General features: G+C 43.9%; 2 protein-coding genes across 4 annotated transcripts in view; one reads left to right on the forward strand and one right to left on the reverse strand.

Moving 5' to 3' along the window:
- The window catches only part of F8 (coagulation factor VIII), a 142,391-nt gene that overhangs the window by 105,070 nt on the left and 14,473 nt on the right, over window positions 1-22,848 (forward strand). For all 3 annotated transcript variants that reach the window (XM_070785447.1, XM_070785448.1, XM_070785449.1), the window contains 8 exons: window positions 4,361-4,514; window positions 6,104-6,316; window positions 7,040-7,268; window positions 7,458-7,640; window positions 9,828-9,944; window positions 10,957-11,028; window positions 12,220-12,305; window positions 14,808-14,963. In XM_070785447.1, coding sequence (XP_070641548.1) covers window positions 4,361-4,514; window positions 6,104-6,316; window positions 7,040-7,268; window positions 7,458-7,640; window positions 9,828-9,944; window positions 10,957-11,028; window positions 12,220-12,305; window positions 14,808-14,963 — 1,210 coding nt within the window. The remainder of the gene's footprint in view (window positions 1-4,360; window positions 4,515-6,103; window positions 6,317-7,039; window positions 7,269-7,457; window positions 7,641-9,827; window positions 9,945-10,956; window positions 11,029-12,219; window positions 12,306-14,807; window positions 14,964-22,848) is intronic.
- Window positions 17,232-22,170, reverse strand: F8A1 (coagulation factor VIII associated 1). The gene has a single exon (XM_070785450.1). The coding sequence runs from the start codon at window positions 22,153-22,155 to the stop codon at window positions 21,010-21,012; it is 1,146 nt and encodes a 381-aa protein (XP_070641551.1). The 5' UTR covers window positions 22,156-22,170; the 3' UTR covers window positions 17,232-21,009.

Here is a 22,848-nt window from a genome sequence, read left to right on the forward strand (position 1 = left end):
AGAAAGCCCAGGGATAAATCCATGCACCTACGGACACCTTATCTTTGACAAAGGATGCAAGAATATACAATGGAGAAAAAACAACCTCTTTAAAAAGTGGTGCTGGGAAAACTGGTCAACCACTTGGAAAAGAATGAAACTAGAACACTTTCTAACACCATATACAAAAATAAACTCAAAATGGATTAAAGATCTAAACGTAAGACCAGAAACTATAAAACTCCTAGAGGAGAACATAGGCAAAACACTCTCCGACATACATCACAGCAGGATCCTCTATGACCCACCTCCCAGAATATTGGAAATAAAAGCAAAAAGAAACAAATGGGATCTAATTAAAATTAAAAGCTTCTGCACAACAAGGGAAACTATAAGCAAGGTGAAAAGACAGCCTTCAGAATGGGAGAAAATAATAGCAAATGAAGCAACTGACAAACAACTAATCTCAAAAGTATACAAGCAACTCCTGCAGCTCAATTCCAGAAAAATAAATGACCCAATCAAAAAATGGGCCAAAGAACTAAACAGACATTTCTCCAAAGAAGACATACATATGGCTAACAAACACATGTAAAGATGCTCAACATCACTCATTATCAGAGAAATGCACATCAAAACCACAATGAGGTACCATTTCATGCCAGTCAGAATGGCTGCTATCCAAAAGTCTACAAGCAATAAATGCTGGAGAGGGTGTGGAGAAAAGGGAACCCTCTTACACTGTTGGTGGGAATGCAAACTAGTACAGCCACTGTGGAGAACAGTGTGTAGATTCCTTAAAAAACTGGACATAGAACTGCCATAGGACCCAGCAATCCCACTGTACCCCAATGTTCATTGCAGCACTGTTTATAATAGCCAGGACATGGAAGCAACCTAGATGTCCATCAGCAGATGAATGGATAAGAAAGCTGTGGCACATATACACAATGGAGTATTACTCAGCCATTAAAAAGAATACATTTGAATCAGTTCTAATGAAGTGGGTGAAACTGGAGCTGATTATACAGAGTGAAGTAAGCCAGAAAGAAAAACACCAATACACTATACTAATGCATATATATGGAATTTAGAAAGATGGTAACGATAACCCTGTATGTGGGACAGCAAAAGAGACACAGATGTATAGAACAGACTTTTGGACTCTGTGGGAGAGGGCGAGGGTGGGATGATTTGGGAGAATGACATTGAAACATGTATAATATCATATGTGAAATGAATCACCAGACCAGGCTTGATGCATGATACAGGATGCTTGGGGCTGGTGCACTGGGATGACCTTGAGGGATGGTATGGGGAAGGAGGTGGGAGGGGGGTTATGAATGGGGAACTCGAGTACACCCATGGCAGATTCATGTTGATGTATGGCAAAACCAGTACAATATTGTAAAGTAATTAGCCTCTACTTAAAATAAATAAATTTATATTTAAAAAACAGGAAAAAACAAAATAAAAGCAATGAAGCAAAACAGAAATAAATCTCTTAACAAGTATAATAATAAATATGCAAAATAAATAATTTTATAAACATCAAAAAAAAAAAAAAACCTGAGCACCAAAGAATTGATGCTTTTGAACTGTGGTGTTGGAAAAGACACTTGAGAGTCCCTTGGACTGCAAGGAGATCCAACCAGTCCATCCTTAAGGAAATCATTCCTGAATATTCATTGGAAGGACTGATGTTGAAGCTGAAACTCCAATACTTTGGCCACCTGATGTGAAGAACTGACTCATTTGAAAAGACCCTGTTGCTGGGAAAGATTGAGGGCAGGAGGAGAAGGGGACGACAGAGGGTGAGATGGTTGGATGGCATCACCGACTCAATGGACATGAGTTTGAGTAAACTCCAGGAGTTGGTGATGGACAGGGAGGCCTGGCATGCTGCAGCCCATGGGGTCACAAAGAGCCGAACACAACTGAGCAACTGAACTTAACTGATGTCCAAACCATCAATAAAGAACTTGACTCTTAAACAACACCAGTTTGAACTAAGAGGGTCAACTTAAACGAGTGTATTTTTCAGTAGTAAATACTACAGTACTATACAGTCTGAGGTTGCTTGCATCCTTAGATACCAAGGAACCAAGAATAGAGAGGGGTAAGTATAAATTATACTCAGATTAATCCCTTTGTTGGTCAAGGATCAATTGTAGAAGATTTGAACATAATTAACAAAGCACACCCAGGGACTTCCCTGGTGGTCCAGTGGTTGACAATCCACCTGTCAATGCAGGGGACATGGGTTCTACCCCAGTCTGGGACAATTCCACATGCCTTGGGGCAACTAAGCCCATGCACCACAACTACTGAGCCCATGCTCTAGAACCCACGCTCCACAACAAGAGAAGCCACTGCAATGAAAAGCCCACACACTGCAACTAGAGAGTAGCCTCCACTCTCCAAAACTAAAGAAAGCACATAAGCTGCAGTGAAGACCCAGAGCAGCCAAAAATAAATAAATAAAGTAAAAAAAAAATCACACCCAGCAAGTGCAGCTTTAATATTTTTTCAAGTTCACATGGAGTATTTAATAAAGTAGATCATATGCTATGCCACAAAACAAGAAATTTTAATTCATTACAAATATATATAAGGTGTCATTTATGTAAAATAGAAATAAATTACATTATCTTGAGAAAGAGTATCTACAAAAATGTACACCAGGCATCATATTTAATGCTGATCCATTGAAAGCTTTCCTTTAGATATCAGGAACAAATCACCACTTTTCATTATCATCACTTCTATTCAATACTGTACTGAACACTCAAGCAGTTAAAACATTGGAGTACCAGGGAAGTCCCTAGCCAAGACCTTCTTGAACAAAAGGAACAAGATAGGAAGAATTGCTATAAAACACATTGAGACTTATTTTAAAGCTATGGTAATGTAAGAGCTAGACCATAAAGAAAACTGAGAACTGAAGAATTGATGCTTTTGAACTATGGTGTTGGAGAAAACTCTTGAGAGTCCTTTGGAATGCACGGAGATCAAATCAGTCAATCCTAAAGGAAATCACTCCTGAATATTCATTGGAAGGACTGATGCTGAAGCTGAAGCTCCAATACTCTGGCCACCTGATGTGAAGAACCGAGTCACTGGAAAAGACCCTGATGCTGGGAAAGACTGAAGGCAGGAGGATAAGGGGATGACAGAGGATGAGATGGTTGGATGGCATCACTGACTGGATGGACATGAGTTTGAGCAAGCTCCAGGAGTTGGCAATGGACAGGGAAGTTTGGTGTGCTGCAGTCCAAGGGGTCATGAAGAGTCAGACACAACTGAGTGACTGAACTGAACTTAGAGTAATAATTGGCATAGGAGTAAACATTAAATAAGTCAGTGAAACAGAACAGGAAATGCAAAACTAGATTTACACATGTATAGGCATTTGACTTATGAAAAAGGTGTCACAGAAGTGCAGTTTTCAATAAATGTTTTGGAAATATTTGATATCCATATGGAAAAACATTAAATTGGATCCCTAATTCATACCATGCTCAAAAACCCACTCACTGTAGGTTCCAAGTCTAAATATAAATGTCAAACCATAAACCTCTTAGAAAGAAAAAATAAGAGAATATCTCAACAATGTCAGGGTAAGAAAAGAAAGAATTGATATCAAGATACAAAAATAATTAACTATGAAAATTTTAAATAAATTTCACTACATTAAAATTACCAACTTATGCTCATCAAGAGATAACAAAAAGGGAATGGAAAATTAACCATAGAAGGAAAGATGTTTGCAGCACAAAAGACCATCAAAGATTTACATCAAGAATATATAGAGTATTCCTTTGAATCAATAAGAAAAAAATCAGATTTCTCAATAGAAAAATTGGCAAAATATAGGGGAAAAAAACAAGCTTGTCAGGTCCATGAATCAAGGCAAATTGGAAGTGATCAAACAGGAGATGGCAAAAGTGAATGTCGACATTCTAGGAATCAGCGAACTAAAATGGACTGGAATGGGTGAATTTAACTCAGATGGCCATTTATCTACTACTGTGGGCAGGAATCCCTCAGAAGAAATGGAGTAGCCATTATGGTCAACAAAAGAGTCCGAAATGCAGTACTTGGATGCAAACTCAAAAATGACAGAATGATCTCTGTTCGTTTCCAAGGCAAAGCATTCAATATCACGGTAATCCAAGCCTATGCCCGTTGAGGCATAGTAATGCTGAAAAAGCTGAAGTTGAACGGTTCTATGAAGACCTACAAGACCTTTTAGAACTAACACCCAAAAAAGATATCCTTTTCATTACAGGGGACTGGAATGCAAAAGTAGGAATTCATCATCGGTTCTATCAAATGCACCTCATTTCTACTCACCTTTTCCTCTGTTTTTTTTCACCAGGTCTCAGAATGGAGGAGTCCCTCAGTTCAAAAAGGTGGTATTTGAGGAATTTACTGATGGCTCCTTTACTCAGGCCATATACCGTGGACAACTAAATGAACACCTGGGACTCTTGGGACCATATATAAGAGCAGAAGTGGAAGACAATATCATGGTAAGTTGAAGAAAATGGGATTACAAAAAAATTGATCCATATATATTTTTTTTTAATTTCTGATTATAAAAATACTCTTTTCACACTTTCAAAAAGGTTTAAAGTATAGAAGATAAGAAAATTTAAAAATAACCCCATAATTATCATTTTTCTGTATGTTCTTATGTTTTTCCTATGTATTCAAAATTATACAATTCATCATTCTACTTCTTTTTAAAATAAATGTTATAAACATTCCTTATGTTATTAAAAACACTACATATGTTTTTCAACTGAAATAATATTAGTTCATTATATGATTTTATGGTTTATTTAACTGTTTTCCTTTGAACAACCTTTTAGATAGTTTCTTTTTTTCCCCCACTGTTTAAGTAATAATGTTATCACAACTCTTTTCCCAGGATAAAATTCCAGAAGTGCAATGTTCAGGAACATTTTAAGACTTTCTCTAACAAATTATCTGTTAATGTTCTTTGCATAGTTGAATTTTTTGGAGCGAATGCTTTTCTTGTTAATTTGTATTACCATATATATTATAGATCATTTATATATTAATGATCATTGGTCATTTTAGTGAATAATATTTTTCCAAGTTTATTTTCTTTTAATTTTATATATGTTGTGTCTGACTCTTTACGATTTCGTGGACTTCAGCCTGCCAGGCTCCTCTGTCCATGGGATTCTCCAGACAAGAATACTGGAGTGGGTTGCCATGCCCTCCTCTAGGGGATCTTCCTAATCAAAGGATCAAACCCACATCTCCCACATTGCAGGCAGATTCTTTACTGTCTGAGCCACCAGGGAAGCCCAATTTTATATATAGTGATTTTTAAAATAAAATATGTTTGAAGTTTTAAGTAGTAACCAATAAATATTTCCTTTATGACACTTTGATAGCTTTTATGTCTATAAAAATCCTTCCCTATACAGAGATTTATTTTCTTAAAATCACCTATACTTTCTTTTACAGTTTAATTTCTTAACATCTAACTTTTTAATCCAATAATAATTCCTGTAGACTAGAATTTGCTTTGGCGCTGTATGAGCCAAAGATCAAGGTAGTTTTTTTTTTTTTTTTTCTAGAAACAGTCATCCATTGTCCCAACTGATTGTTTACAGGAAGGATATAGAAGGATCTAAAATTACAGGATTGTGAGTGAATTTATTCGGACTTGAATTTTACTTTTCATACATCCCATGAAAATGTAATTTGAAAAAAAAAGTCTTGTATAAAGAGCATATGTAATCATCCTGGCATTTGTCATGAAGAACTTTAAGAGCATCAGTTCCTGGGGTTATGGTCCCTTAAAACCCCTGTGGTCATATTTTATCTTTTACTTTAGATTTTCTTTTAAGGATTTAGCAATTTTCTCCTTTGTAACTGTGAGTTCATGTCTTAAAGACTGTGGAAATGAAAAATGTCTCAGTTTCTTTCACAGATCTTTAGGTTTGGGTTCTCATAACATACCGATTCCGCCAGGTATTGAAAACCTGGATTACACCCCCTAAATAGGCATTGGTATTAGGGATGTAAGAACTTTACAAGATCCTAAAACATAATACTTGCCTTTTTCTCTCTTGCTTTGCAGGTAACTTTCAAAAACCAGGCCTCTCGTCCCTACTCCTTCTATTCTAGCCTTATTTCTTATAACGGAGATCAGAGACAAGGAGCAGAACCTCGAAAAAAGTTTGTCAAGCCTAATGAAACCCAAAGCTACTTTTGGAAAGTGCAGCACCATATGGCACCCACCAAAGATGAGTTTGACTGCAAAGCCTGGGCTTACTTTTCTGACGTTGATCTGGTAAGCAGGGCTCCTTTGTGCTGGCCTTTTCCTGCTTTGATAGAAATGGTCTCAGAACTTCCCTGGCAGTCTCATGGTTAAGACTCTGTGCCTCCACTGCAGGGGACACAGGTTCAATCCCTGGTCAGGAACTGAGATCCCACATGCCCTGAGATGCAGCCAAAAACTAAAGTGTTTAAAAAAAAAAAAAGAAAAAGTCTTTGTGTCAGCTGCTAAGAAGTGTGGTATTTATCCCCAGCATAATGGGAAGTTTTCAATAGAGGAGGTGTTAGCATATTTACGGAGAAGGCAATGGCACACCACTCCAGTACTCTTGCCTGGAAAATCCCATGGATGGAGGAGCCTGGTAGGCTGCAGTCCATGGGGTCGCTAAGAGTCGGACACAACTGAGCGACTTCACTTTCACTTTTCACTTTCGTGCATTGGAGAAAAAAGTGGCAACCCACTCCAGTATTCTTGCCTGGAAAATCCTAGGGATGGGGGAGCTTGGTGGGCTGCTGTCTATGGGGTTGAGCAGAGTCGGACATGACTGAAGCGACTTAGCGGCAGCAGCAGCAGCATATTTATGTTTTAGACATATCACCCAGGAATCTACTAAAGAGGAAGAATTGTCCTGTGGGAAGCTGCAGAATGGGGTGGAGTGTCATAAAAGCTGATGAGAAATCCCCTCTTGTTTCTGAGTGAGAGAACATTCGCTCCTAGAACTAGTGTCTTTCCTTTCAGGAAAAAGATTTGCACTCAGGCTTGATTGGCCCCATTCTGATCTGCCGCGTGGACACGCTGAGTGCTGCTCATGGGAGACAAGTAACAATACAGGAATTCGCTCTGTTTTTCACCATTTTTGATGAAACCAAGAGCTGGTACTTTGCCGAAAACATGGCAAGGAACTGCGGGGCGCCCTGCCATGTCCAGCCAGAGGACCCTACTTTTCAAGAAAAGTATCGCTTCCATGGTAATACAGTCCACACCCAAATCTCATTCACCGTGAAGTGAGCCTGGAGCCTGAGGCTGGGATATTGTACGATTTGAGAGTATATGGATGAGAGTGCAATCTTCCTAGGAATCCATCCTCTTGGCTGGAATGGAGGGAAAGACCCTGGCACAATAGACGGTAACAGCTTTCTCTGTGTTCTTTCTCCAGCAATCAATGGCTACGTGATGGATACACTCCCTGGCTTAGTCATGGCTCAGCATCAAAGGATTAGGTGGTATCTGCTCAGCATGGGCAGCAATGAAAATATCCATTCCATTCATTTCAGTGGCCATGTGTTCACTGTGCGAAAAACGGAGGAGTATAAAATGGCGGTCTACAATCTCTACCCAGGTACAAACCAGTTTGCACTCTGTTGTCAACTTCCTGTGCTTGCTGAGGAGCTCCTTTCAAGGTCTAGGCCCTGGGGATATGTCCCTTGAACAAAGCAGAGAGATCATAAAGAACGTAGCAAATGAACATGATCATTTAAGATACAGATAATGTGCTGTAAAGGAAACAGAGCAGAATCCATGGACAATGGATGTCCCAGCACTTTCCTAGGAAAAGAGGATTTTTCTCCCAACTCGAATCCCACAGGGCACCAATAATGATTGGTTCCAATCATTAATTGGAATCACCAATTAGTGATTCCCAAAGAGTGATTGGTTTATGTATGAAGACCAAATTTTGATTAAACACTGCTCCCACTGTTGATCAAAACAGAATATCATCTTAATTCTCGAATGTTCCTTTAAAACAGGTTCTGAACTTCCCTGATGATCCAGTGGCTAGGTCTCCGTGCTTCTACCGCAGGGAGCACAGTTTTGATCACTGATCAGGGAACTAAGATCCCCTATACCTCACAGTGCAGGCAAAACAGAAGGAAGAAAAAATAGGTTTAATAGTGGAAGTAAACTTCTGTTTCTGTGTAAAAATTCTGATAAGCCCAGTGACTTTTCTTGCTGACTCTTGAGTAATAAACAGGCCTGCAGTCACTTCACATCACAAAGAAAATTCAAGTCAGACATCATAACGTCCACTTCAACACATTAATCAAAGAAAAATTTTCCCCTTTTTTCTTGGCTGTGCCACACATCATGTGGCCACACGGCATGTGGGATCTTAATTCCTTGACCAGGGACGGAACCTCCGCCCCATGAAATGGAAGCACGGAGTCGTAACCAGTGGACTGCCGGGGAAATTCCATTCTTCATCAAAATTCTGAATTTCCTTTTATAAGGTTTTATTCTAGATTTTCAGCAAGAGGCACCTCCTTCTGGGTTTCATGACACGCGCTCTGCTTTGGCATTCAGTGGGCCCTTTTGGTCTGAAATCATGCATTTCATTCTTAAGCTTTAGGGGATTTTTCTCCTTATCATTTCTCTGATTCCCACCCCCCACCTTTGTTTTCTTTCCTTGCAGAACTTTCATTAGAAAAGTCTTGGACTTCTTCATCTTCTATGACTCAGTTTCCCTCATTTCGTTCTGTTTGCTTGCCTTTTTGCATTATGTCCTTAGGTTTCTCTTCCAGATCACTAATTTGGCCTTTAGCTTCGGAACTTGATTTTAACTTCAACGTCTCCTTCTTATGCTTATTATTGCTTTCCCCTCCACCCCTGGCTGGTTGCTGCTTTGAACCATAGCTTGGAGGGGGGAGAGATAAGGGATAGCACCACTGTCTGCACCTGGCAGATATTTAAAGTGAAAGTGAAAAGCCAAAGTGCAAGTCGTTCAGTCTTGTCTGACTCTTTGCAACCCCATGGACTATAGTCCATGGGATTCTCCAGGCCATAATACTGGAGTGGGTAGCCTTTCCATTCTCCAGGGGATCTTCCGAACCTGGGGATCAAACCCAGGTCTCCTGCATTGCAGGTGGATTCTTTCCCAGCTGAGCCACCAGGGAAGCCCAAGAAGACTGGAGTGGGTAGCCTTAACCCTTCTCCAGCAGATCTTCCTGACCCAGGAATCAAACCAGGGTCTCCTGCAGGTGGATTCTTTACCGAGCTGTCAGGGAAGCAAGGCAGATATTTAAAGAGGACTCTTTCTCTGGTGGGATACTTTCAGGGGATCTGCAGAAACTCCTTTGGGGGACCCTCTTACATGAAATCCTCTTGACTTGGTTGGTTCCACTTTTATTCTAGATGGTCACTTATCACTCAGCCCTCAGCCCCTCAGCATTCACCTCTAGCTTCTTGCTCCTGGGGTTACTTTACTCATTGAGGCAGGGAGCCCACATCTTGTCAATGAGAAATCCACCTCTGGCTCTGCCACGCCTTAAGAGTGCAGGCCAGTCCTAACACAGTAGCTTTCTCCCGTCTCCACCCCTGAAGCATCCGGGTACTCTTTCTCTCCCTTTCCCCAGGGTCAGAACTTCACCCCCAGTGTCTCCAGCTGCAGAGGTTACATCACAGGCACTTTAGGTCAAAGAGTGGTGCAACTGACTTGGCTAGATCTCCTCTGATGTTCTGCATAATCTGATGTGTCTTATGCCCGTTTTGGTGAAAGGAAGTCACTTTTCTGCCTTCTGGTTTTGCTAAGGTGTCTTTGAGACGGTGGAAATGCTACCATCCAAGGTTGGGACTTGGCGGATAGAATGTCTTATTGGCGAGCACCTACAAGCTGGGATGAGCACTCTCTTCCTGGTGTACAGCAAGGGTGAGTGGCACTGGGCACTCAACTGCTTTCCACCTCCCTCGAAGGGTGGCCTTTGCCAAGAACTGCATACAGGCTCACAGTAATTACCAAATCTAAAATGAATATTGTAGGCAGAAATCAGAATCCTCAGAGGAGGGCGTATCTGCTTGAAGCTTTGAACACTTTAACACTGAAGTCCCAAGAGCTCCAGGAGCAAATTTTGAAGCTTAATTTTGGTCCCGTTACGAAGTGTAACTCTCAAATATCATTTGGAAGAAGTTGAGTTTTAATCCTCAACAAGAAGAGAACCACTGGTCTACTTATGTATGGACCCTAGTTTTCAGTTCAGTTTAGTTGCTCAGTCATGTCCGACTCTTTGCGACCCCATGGACCGAAGCATGCCAGGCCTCCCTGTCCATCACCAACTCCCGGAGTTTACTCAAACTCATGTCCATTGAGTTGGTGATGCCATCCAACCATGTCATCCTCCGTCGTCCCCTTGTTCTCCTGCCTTCAATTTTTCCCAGCATCAGGGTCTTTTCCAAGGAGCCAGTTCTTCCCATTAGGTGGCCAAAGTATTGGAGTTTCAGCTTCAACATCAGTCCTTCCAATGAACACCCAGGACTGATCTCCTTTAGGATGGACTGGGTGGACCTCCTTGCAGTCCAAGGGACTCTCAAGTGTCTTCTCCAACACCACAGTTCAAAAGCATCAATTCTTTGGTGCTCAGCTTTCTTTATAGTCCAACTCTCACATCCATACATGACTATTGGAAAAACCATAGCCTTGACTAGACAGACCTTTGTTGGCAAAGTAATGTCTTTGCTTTACTCAGCTGCAAAATCTGAGTAGTTCTAGCACCTTCCTGTTAGAACTAGTTAAATGAGATAGTACAATAAAAATCTTGCATCCAATTCTCGCCATGTAGTAAACACTTAAAAATATGAGCATTTCTTGGTGTTCTCATTGACCTGCATTTGTGAAGCTCTATTTCTGCACTTCTAACAATTGTGCTCCCCTGGTTTGATTTCAGAGTGTCAAATTCCACTGGGAATGGCTTCTGGACGCATTAGAGATTTTCAGATTACAGCTTCAGGACAATATGGTAAACAGTATTCCTTTCTCTCAAAGCACTGAGCTGATTATATGTTTTTTTATTTCTGTTGGAAAAATTCAGATAAACAATCCATCTTCATGCTTCTGTAAATTCTACTCCATAGGTGCCTCTCAATCTATTTTCTCTTCTCACCCAAGTAATGCCTCTGCCTCTTTAAATGTCCTGCCTGCCTTCCACATGGCTTCCCTTCAATCCATTCTCTTTGCTGTAGCAAGAAGCTGCATTTTTCTCAAACTGTAGCCCACAGGTCACATCCAGCCCATCACCTGATTTTGTATGGCCTTCAAGCTAAGAATTATTTTTCTATTCTTAAAAGATTGGGGAAAAAAAAAAACAAGAATATTTCATGACGTGAAAATTATATGAAATTCTAATTACAGTGTTCATAAAGAAGCCACACTTATTCATTTACAATTATCTGTGGGCACTTTCACTGTGTGTGTGTGTGTCTGTGTGTGTTAGTTGCTCAGTTATGTCTGACTTTCTGCAACCCCATGGCCTGTAGCCTGCCAGGCTCCTCTGTCTATGGGATTCTTCAGGCAAGAATACTGGAGTGGATTGCCATTCCCTTCTCCAGAGAATCTTCCCCACCCAGGGATTGAACCCTGGTCTCCTGCATTGCAAGCAGATTCTTTACCATTTGAGCTACAGAGAAGTCTCTGTAGCTTTCACTCTACAACAGCATTTAAATGTCACAACACCAGATGATAAAGGCTAAATTATTTACAGAAAAAAAGTTTGCCAAACTCCATTTTAGAGGGGAAAAAAAGCATTTGAAAAAGATGTTTGAGAGATATATACCAAAATAGTACTATTTTTCTTTGGATGGATGATGTTTTATACTTCTTTTATTTTTTTTAACTTATGTTTTCTTTTTATTTCTAATTTTTCTCCAGTGAACATGGATTATGTAATAGAGAAATAATATTAATTGATGGTGCTGGTGACACATTAGTATTAGCTAACTAGAGGTACAAACAATCAACAAACTTACTAAATTTTAGAAAATAAAATAGACAAGAAGGACAAGCCAAACACTTCAGTAGTCATTGATACTACTCTGCTTTATACCTTTGTCTTCACAGCTAAGATTAACCTTTCTCAAGAGAGTAATTTTATTCCCACGTGTACAGGACCAACCCAGCTGAATCTAATCTCTCTTCCCTTTCTCGAGCAAAGGACAGTGGGCCCCCAAGCTGGCCAGACTTCATTATTCTGGATCAATCAACGCCTGGAGCACCAAGGATCCCTCTCCTTGGATCAAGGTTAGAAAATGCATTGCATTCCAGAACATCACACATTCCTTTGGCAAGCTCAATGCCTTGTATACCTCCTTCCTGCCTAAGTCATTTTCATCAAACCCCAAGTAATAGACAAGGAAAGAACTGAAGAACAGAGTGGCTTATGATTTGTACCAAAAGAGTCAAGACTGAAAGACTCAGGAATAGAATTGAGTGCTCTGTGTTTTGTTTTTTAATTATTTTTGCTACACTGGGTCTTCATTGAACAGTTTTTTCTCTAATTGTGGCAAGCGGGAGCTGCTCTCTAGTTGTGTGCATGCTTCTCACTGTGGTGGCTTCTCTTGTGGCAGAGCACCAGCTTCAGTAGTTTTGGTTCCCAGGCTCTAAAGCAGGAGCTCAGTAGTTGTGGCTCATGGGCTTAGCTGTCCCCAGGCACGTGGGATCTTCCAGGACCAGGGATCAAACACATGTTCCCTGCACTGGCAGGCAGACTCTACCACTGTGCCAGCAGGGAAGTCCTACACTGTGTTTTTAATCTTTCTACTGGGATTAGAATCTCTGAATATTTTTCTATAACATCAAATTTACCACCTCTAAAGACCACGTATTCTTTTTTTAGATGTCTTCAATTGCCTAGGTATCCTTGAGTCCTCCAATTCCTTCATGTTAACACAAAAACAAATGGCTTGATCCCTGGTCCCACAAGGCAAGAAAATGTGGCTTCTTCCTTTTCTAAAACCAAAGCCGTCTTCTTCACAAATTCTACACCACAGAGTAGTAAGAAAAGCCTGCTAAAGTTAGGCCAAATCTGGTCAACCAACTTGGAGTCATTACTGAAAGTGTCCTTAGGTTAACTCAATTTTTTTTTTTCAATGACTCAGTCTTTCATCTTTTTTCCCTTCCCTATGTCCTCTGGAGCAGTGCTGGCCAACAGAAATATCATGTGAACCATAAATGCTAAGTACATGTGTAATTTTCCATTTTCTAGTAGCTGCATTAAAATAGGAACATGTTAAATTCATTTTAATAATACATCTTCTCAGGAATTCCCTGGTGATCCAGTAGTTAGGACTGAGTGCTTTCACTGCCGGGGGCCTGAGTTCAATCCCTGGTCAGTGAATTAAAATCCTGCAGACCATGTGGCTCTACCAAAAAAAATCATAATACATTTTCTTTAATCCAACATATCCAAAAATATTATCATGTCAACATGTGAGCAGTCAGGACTAATGTTCAAACACGCCTCCTTCCTTGCACACCCTTCTCCTTCTCCATGTAAGTTCCATGAGGGCAGGGCTTTTTTTATTGTTCACAACTCTGTTGCTAGTACCCAGAAAAGTGCTTGTGCTCAGTCACTCAGTCATATCCAACACTTTGTGACCCTGTGGACTGTAGCCTGACAGATTCCTCTGTCCACGGGATTATCCAGGCAAGAATACTGGAGTGGGTTGCCATTTCCTTCTCCAAGAAGAGTGCTTGGCACATAACAAATGCTAAAAATATATTCTTTGATGAATGAATGAATGAATGATGTATAGATAGAGCTTAGTCAACTGAGAAAGATCGTCATTAAGTACAAGAGTCCAGACCAGTCCTAGCTGAGTGTGCCAGGCATCTGGGAGAAATTAGAGTACCAACTGATGTCAAAATTCCTGTAATGCTTGTATGACCCATGCCCCCTTCTTTCAGACCCAATCATTCCTTACTGCTAAGGATTGATATTCCATCAGATCCCTGTTAGGTGCCATGGCTAGAGAGAATGTAAAACCTAACATATTACGTGTTTAGTATGCACCAGCAGTGAACTCAGCACATTGCATGTATTAACTCTGTAATCCTTCTGGTAACATTTTGAGATAAATACCATTATTAACTCCACTGTACAGAGCAAGAAATTGAGACACAAAGAGGTTAGGTGACTCAGACAGGCTTATTGTCTTCAGGATCTCAGTCTAAAGAGGAAGGCAAAAAGCAAAGAAAAGTTCACAATGCGGTGCAATAATTTACTATAATGAAATTATATACAAAGTGGACTGGAAGCAGAAAAGAAGCCACCCGAAAGTTCTCTGGATGAGTCGGGAAAGGCTAACCAGGAGAGAGTTTCTGCACTAACACTTGCAGGAGGGACAGTAATTTAGCACTGATAGTGATGGTGGGAGGGGGGTAGTCTGGGGACAGAGAAGGCAAATGGCTTTGTCCAGTCAGAGGTTGGTGTGTCAGGGAGGCACCTGCTATGGGGTCCAGGTGTGCAGCACTAAGGATGTGTATAGAGAAAAGTGGGGCTCAGTGATTCCAAAGTGATTTCCTTTGTCAGGACGTGGCCTGGGAACTCAGTGAACACACTTCCCGTCATTGATTCCACAGCTTCCCACACATCTACATTTCCATACTGGTCTCTGTTGCACTTGCACCTCCAAGAGAATATTGGGCTTCTCTCTATCGAAGCAGATTCTTCTTAAGCAGAGAAATCATTTCAGAATATGGCACATACCTCCATGTAAAACCAAGTGTTGCTTTCATCGGCAGGTGGATCTGTTGGCGCCGATGATTATTCACAGCATCCTGACTCAGGGTGCCCGGCAGAAGTTCTCCAGCCTGTACATCTCTCAGTTTATCATCATGTACAGCCTCGATGGACAGCGGTGGCAGGGTTATCGGGGGAACTCCACTGGGACCTTAATGGTATGTAATTAGTCCTTTTCAAGAGAATGCTTGAATCTTTTGAGGAGCTTTTGACAGATTTCAGATATGGAACAAACACTCACAGTTTCTAGAAACTTCAGTTCAGTTCAGTCACTCAGTTGTGTCTGATTCTTTGTGACCCCATGAACAGCAGCACACCAGGCCTCCCTGTCCATCACCAACTCCCAGAGTTTACCCAAACTCGTGTCCATTGAGTCAGTGATGCCATTCAACCATCTCGTACTCTGTTGTCCCTTTCTCCTCCCGCCTTCAATCTTTCCCAGCATCAGGGTCTTTTCAAATGAGCCAGCTCTTCACATCAGGTGGCCAAAGTATTGGAGTTTCGGCTTCAACATCTTGGCCCCCCCAAAAAGCATTTTCCATTCATAGGCAATAGAGTGATGATGGACCTATGGACAAAAAAGGTAGTATGAAGGATCTCTTATGTAGCCCCAGGAAACAGACACTACAAATGGAATTCTAGGACTATGTTGCTAATATATTCAAGGAAGATAGGTATAATTCCTTACTTAGGGAGAAGATTGGATGTTGAATAACCCATGACATGTGGTGGCATCACAATTTCTCAGATTGTCATCGGTGATACAATAGAATGAGTTTCAGATACGGAAGGAAGACATTGGGAAGTTAGTAGCATCTGGTTGCTATGGCAACCAGTTTAGCATCATCTGACAGTAGAGTGACCTGGATTTTTTTCATGTCCGGGCTTCCCAGGTGGCTCAGTGGTAAAGAATCCACCTGCAATGCAGGAGACACGGGAAACTCGGGTTCAATCCCTGGGTGGGAAGATCCCCTGGAGAAGAAAATGGCAACCCACTCCAGTATTCTTGCCTGGGAAATCCCATGGACAGAGGAGCCTGGCAGGATCTAGTTCACAGGGTTGCAGAGTTGGACACAATTGAGTATGCATCTTCTTTTTCAGCATACATGGGGAGGGAAGAAATTAAATGTTATGAATATATACAAAGAACATCCATGAACATATATATATATAGATAGATAGATAGATAGATAGATTCTTGATGGAATCATGGAGTTCTGGAGGAGTCTTCCATGTCCTGGGGTTATAGGCAGATACTTGGACTTTATACCAAACCTAGGAGCAAAGCATGTGAATTGCAGAGTTGCAGTCACAATTAAATGGTCAGCCCTGATATGGTTGTTATGCTAAGGTAATGGTACTGGTGGAAACGGGTGGAACTCTGAGACCTGGGGTGGGTACATTTAGGCAGACATGAATGAGGCTGTGAACTGCAAACCTCTAAATTGCCCTAAATCTTCTCTGCTGAAGGAGGTGACCTTTCCCCAGTCTCTGAAGCAGTCATCCCTGCTGTGCACACAAGTCTTTCAGTTGCTCCACCTGGAATAGTTGCCTTCCAACCCAGTGGCTAGTCTCCTTAGGCCACTAAGTGGCCACTAACAAAAGCCAGATGAGTCATGGAAAAGTGACAGATCATCACAAATTTAGTCAGGTGGTGATAAAAAAAAATCACAACTCTAAGTGTGGTATCTCCTCTGGAGCAAATTAACACAGCACCAGGTACCTGATATGGAACCACAGACCTGGAGGATGCTTTCTTCTTCATTCACACTGACAACGAAAGTCAGAATAGATTTGCATTTACGAAGTGGGAACACGAGTATGAACTTTATGGTTGATGCCTCAAAGCGATGTCAGTTCCTTTGTTCCTTATCATAATATAGACCCTGAAAGTGAAATGAAAGTCACTCAGTCCTGTCCGACTCTTTGCAACCCCATGGTCGCATGAAATTCTCTAGGCCAGAATACTGGAGTGGGTAGCCACTGAAGTGGATCCCCTTCTCCAGGGGATCTTCCCAACCCAGGGATTGAACCCAGGTCTCCTGCATTGCAGGCAGATTCTTTACCAACTGAGCCACAAGGAAAGCCCAATATAGACCCTAGAGACCCCAAATATATTGACATCCCACAGAACACCATACTGCTCCATTACATGGAAGACATTATGATGACTTCCATGTCAGACTCTTGTGACCCCATGGACTGTAGCCCACCAGGTTCCTCTGTCCATGGAATTCTCCAGGTAAGAATATTGGAGTGGGTTGCCATTTCCTTCTCCAGGGGATTGTGCTAACAGGCCCTGGTAAACAGAAAATAATAATCACTCTAAATGTTTTTGTGATTAATATATGTATAATCAGAGATATATACACAGACACATAAATATGTATATATTGTGTTGTCAACTAAAAGAAAAATGCACAATGTTAAAGCTGTGAGTTAAATTTTATTCAGGGTCTTACTGAGGAATATAGTCTGGGAGACAAGTCTCTCACATAGCTCTGGGAGCTGCTCCAAAGAGGTGAGGGGAAGCTAGTTTACATGTTTTGCTGTTAAGGCATACATGTAGTCAGACATACATCTTGGTGAAATATTACTGCTACTCACAAAGAACAGATGCTTCAAGTTCATGGTTATACTGTTTTTCTATGTATGGGAAGATGCAAAAAGCAGGGTTCATTACAATTCTTCTTGAAATGCATATTAACTACTTAAGGACCTGTCTGTCCAAAGCACAGAGTATCCTGTTATCATCTTGAGTTTTCTGAAACACACAGTGTTTAAGTTCTGAAACACACAGTGCCTCATCCTGTTATCCTGTTAATCTCTTCTTCTGAACACCCAGTACCCTATCACCAGCTGCAGCAGATCAGTCTTTGTAGACTTGGGTGGTGAGCAAAATGCTCTTTATTCTTTTGTCTGAAGTTTGATAGATATGTATATAGATAAATTATCTTTATTATAAATGAGTATTTCTTGCTTCTGACTTTAATGGGAATGGATCCCATATTTCACTGTTCAATATAATGTTCACTGTTAGTTTCAAATATTTTTTTATCACATTTTAAAAGTTTCTTGCTCCTACTTTATTTGGAAAGGCTGTAGAAACTCATCAAGTGCTTTTTCAGCATCTTGGATATGATCACGTTTATTCTCTTTGCTGTAAATTATACTCTCATTCAATGGCGGGCTGGCGAATGTTTAACAACCAGCTCTGGGGCAAAATGGAGGACAGTCAGGGGAAGGGCCTTTATTTGTAACATCTGCGGATTTCCATGATGTAAGTATTTCCCATCATACCTGATTTCAAGCTGCTGATGCAAGGTCACTGAACGCAGATTTGGGAGCAGCCAGCCACAATTGCTTCTCACAAGCTAGTCCTAGCTGGCTCCAGTACAACTCAGTGCTGCATTCCTGGGAAAACCTCCCTTAGTCATAGTATATTAGTCACTGAATGTTTAGTTGGATCAAAAAAACTGAAATATCTCCATCTCCTCTACCAAACAAGTTTCTGGACTGGTGGTCTAGTCTAATGGCAATAGAGATGTCTCTACAGTTCACACTAACCAGAACTCTGTCATCCCAGAGCATGCCTGATTAATTTACACATTTCAGTCTTAGTCATCTTCCTCCAGTATAATGGTTCTCAAATGTTTAAAAGTCTTTGTACCATCCACATGTTCAGTCCCTCAGTCATTTGCAGCCCCAAGGACTATAGCCTGCCAGGCTCCTCTGTCCATTTTATTTTCCAGGCAAGAATACTGGAGTGGGTAGCCATTTCCTTCTCCAGGGGATATTCCCCACCCAGGGATCAAACCCGAGTCTCCTGCTCTCCTGCATTGGCAGGCAGATTCTTTACCACCTGGAAACCCCAGGAAACCAGGTGTAAACCACCTGGGCAACCATTCACATGCAAAATATTTTTTCATAAGCAACGTCTCATCACAGAAAATCCCTCATAAAGGGAGCAAAAGAACCCAACACCTTTTAAAGATCATTGCTTCACTGGCCACTATTTTCAATATTTCATAATATTTTGAATGTGAATTTTGAACTGCCAATGATGCAGATCTTTCCCTCTGGTTTTCAAGTTTAAAAGAACACTAATCCTGTCCTTTTAAAATATTTATCTTTGGTTGTGTTAGAAATCAGTGTTAATGTTGACACCAGGTGATGATATATAGCAAGAAAATTCTGTCAAAATAACTGATGTGGCCTTAGCCCAGCTCTCTGTACTACAAAGTATCTAAGGAAGACACATAAATGAGCCAATGGCAAACAGAAAACAGCCTTCAGTGTTTTCTAAAGTTAGGCTTGAATATGCAAATCCAGGCTCTGTGGTAATTCCTCACCTCACTCCCTCAAAGCAAGCTTTTAAGGGCTACACTGGTGGCTCAGTAATAAAAATCTATCTGCCAGTGAAGGAGATGCAGGTTTCATCCCTGGCTTGAGAAAATTCCCTGGAGAAGGCAATGGCTGCCCACTCCAGTATTCTTGCCTGGGAAATCCTATGGACAGAGGAGGCTGGTGGGCTACAGTCCATGGGGTCACAAAGAGTCAGACATGACTTAGTGACTAAACAACAACAAAGGAGGCTTTACTTTGCACCTAAATCCAAATGCTCTCACCAGGCACACTCCATAATTCATTCCTGAGCATTCTTGTCCTAAGGACAGTAAGGGAGGCAGCCAGGGCTGAGTGTCCCAGAAAAAGCAAACACACAAGGGAGCGTGCACCCTCACCGCCTTGGCAATAAGTTGGACTGGGCTTTTAGGGCTTGGAAAGACCCTGCCTGGCAGCCACGTGAGGGCACAGGAGGGGTGCCTGCATATGTCTCCAGTGGGCTCCCCTATACTTGCTTAGCCATTGCTTCTACACTGCTGAAATAGAGGTCCAAAAGCATACCCTAAAAGTCCCACCCATTTGGGGGCACTTATGTCATACAACACTCCACATATTCCCCTTCCCCACCAAATATGCAAAAGCAAGATAGATTCCCAAACTGAGTGCTTAAAACTCACCCACAAAAGATTAGTGCTGTCTACAACTTCGGCCTAAAAGATGCATTTTCCCAAACTGAATGGCTGAGAATGAGAATATATTCTAAAGAGTTCTTGTCACCACACTCAGCGCTAAAGAAAACCTGAGAAAACAGCTAAGTCAGTTTGCATGTATCATTTGGACCAGAAATCTAGTGTCTAAAAATGGAACGCCATCCTGCTTCTGGGGACCAAGGGTACAGTCTGGCATATACCTGATCACACTAGACCAAAGAAGCATGCTGATTTGATATATTTGAGTTGAAGATTTGTAGAAGGGTCCATACTACAAGTAAAACCTGCCCATATGGATTACCTGGACCTCTCGGAACAACCGCAACTGAAAACTCCAGTGCACATCTGACACCATTGCGCTGGAGCTCACCCCGCCTTCTCCCCTACTCCCAGGCCCACCCCGTTTGTACCGAAAACATACACATTGCAGCTAAGGACCACATCGCAAATGATCTCTGTAGATTCATAGGCAGTGTCCATTTTGAGTGAATGAATCCACCTCGGATCTAAAAGGGAACTATCTGTTTGTGCTTCTGCCTTCTGACAAGTAGATAAGCTATTCCCATTTTACAGAGGAGATAAATCTAAACCACAAGTCAGGAGAGTCAGAAAGGCTTTATCATGTATTGAGGGCTGTAGTGACAACCGCGGAGTACTGAATACAATGATTCCAACGTATGAGGCGCATTGAACAAAGGAGGAACTGGACGATCACGCAGGCAGACATCACAATACGCTAAGGAATCAAAATCACCATGAAAAAAATCATGCAGCTAGAGTTCCGAGCCAGAGCTATGCAAATAAATCCTGTGTGAAACAAGGATGTTGGGAAAGGGGAGCCTTCTGGGGGGTGGGAAGCGGGTTGGGGGGACAATTGGGTGAAAGGAACCCAAGGGATTCTCGTTTATGTTGAAATTTCTGGTGAGGTGAGCTGTGTCCTCCGATTCTATTATATGGGTTTTTTTTCTGCCACTGTTATGGAAACAAGGTGACTTTAGTCAACTACATTCCTCCGGTGGCAAGACAAGTAAGATACACTGCAGAGGCAGAAGCGGCGGGATCAAGATCTTTCACGCTCCCGCAAACGCTCAGGCCGGTGCGTGAGTTTCAGGAACAGGCACAGCGTGGCTGGGTTCTTGTCAGGGATTCGTCAGATCCCCTGGCCAGAAGGGGAGACGGTTTCCTGCAGAACGAGGTGCAGGAGGTGGTTCTGCTCGGCGCTCAGCAGGGGCCACATCTCCACCTGCAGCAACTTGACGGCCTCCGTGTCCTTCTCGTGCGTGGCCATGACCAAGGACTGTAGCAGCAGAAAGAGCTCCTCGGGCAGCGGGCCGCTGCTGTCCTGCCCGTGGCCGTCGAAGGCCTCCCAGGCATACTTCTCCAGGGTGTGCGCGTGCTCCGGTAGGAGCTTGGCGGGCGGCGGCTGCAGGAGCAGCAGCAGCAGCACGCGGGACACCTCGCAGCGGACCAGCACGTCGGCGAAGGCGCCCAGCGCGGCCGGGGCGGCTGCAGCCGGCGGCCCCGCGCCGGGAGGGAGCGGAGGTCCGGGGGCTGCGGGCTGCGGGGGCGGGGGCTGCGAAGGGATGCCGCCGAGCTCCCGTGCCAGGCGTTGCATGTGCGTGAAGAGCGCCAGCGCGCCGCTGTAGTCCCGCGCCAGCAGCTGGCAGGACGCGGCGTGGCCGAGCGCCTGCAAGGCGGCCAGGGGCAGCTGGGGCAGCTGCAGCTGCGCGGCGCGCTGGAAGTGGCCAGCGGCGGCGGCCGGCTGGCCCAGGTCGCGCAGGGCGGCCGCCAGCTCAAGGCAGAGCGCGGCGGCCGCGGCCGGCTGCCCGAGCTCCAGGTGCAGGCGCACGGCGGCGCCCAGCGCGGCGGCAGCGGCCTGCAGGGCCTCCCCGGCGGCGGCGGGGCAGGCCAGGCGCTGGCGCGCGTCGCGCTCCTGCCGCAGAAAGAGGCGCGCGGCCTCTGTCAGCGCCAGCGCCTCTCCGGGCCCGTGGAAGAGCGCCTGCTGGCAGCGCGCCACCGCCAGCTGGCACCAGGCCGCGTACGGCAGGCACTCCTGGGCGCGCAGCTCGCGGCCGAGCTGGGCGAACTGCTCGCCGGCCTCCGCCACGTTCGGCTTCCGCAGGAACCGCTTCTTGAGCTTGTTGGACACCTGACGGTAGCGCGCCAGGAAGTCCCCTGGCTCGGGCCCTGGGCCCGCGCCGCCGCCGCCCAGGCCGGCCGCGGAAGCCGCCATCTTCGCCGCCCCGGCGCTTCCAGGCGCGCTGACGCGACCGGGCGGCGACCGGCGACGTGCCATGCGTCCGGCTCGGGCCCACAGCGCGATGGCGCCGGTGCGGCCGCCCAGACGCTCCCGTCGCCGGGGTGATATGCAAAAGAGCGGGCGCGGAGGTGGGGCCGTGATTGGTTGCCGGCGCCGTATGCAAATAGCGGGTCCTGGCGGGGAGCCGGCCGTTGCTAGGTTATAGCTTGCTCCCACAGGTTGCCAAGCAGGGCATCTCCAGGCATCTCTAAAGGCACACGACCAAAAAGTCAACTGGTGATCCCGGGTGACCCTGATTCCGACTTTGCATACGTGCGGGTTGTGTCCCGCCCACCCAAGTCCCCATTCTGCCGCAGTCTCGTGGTCTAGGCCCCTGCCCCCATGGGCATCTAGCCCCTATGGCCATGGGAACCCCTGTCAAGCACGCTGTCCACCATCCCTGCATCCCACGCTGCGGGGCGGTCTGTCACCTTGGCACTTTCACCCTACCACGACGCCGTCCTCTCGGTCTTGAACATCGCCACCAGGACCCTGGTCCCTCTGGGGACTTGGCCTTGGTCCTACTTGCTCAGATCCAACGAGGGAGCCCTCCTTCCCCCGGCCTCCCCTACAGACCCCACTCCACCGCACCCCCGCCACAGCCAGCTTCTCTCACCAGGGCCACTGCATGCACTGTCACCGTGGGCGACCGCTCCTCTCTGCCTGCCATCCCTGACTCCACCCATACCC

Source organism: Bos indicus, chromosome X (assembly GCF_029378745.1).
Source record: "Bos indicus isolate NIAB-ARS_2022 breed Sahiwal x Tharparkar chromosome X, NIAB-ARS_B.indTharparkar_mat_pri_1.0, whole genome shotgun sequence".
NCBI classification, from domain to species: Eukaryota; Metazoa; Chordata; class Mammalia; order Artiodactyla; family Bovidae; genus Bos; species Bos indicus.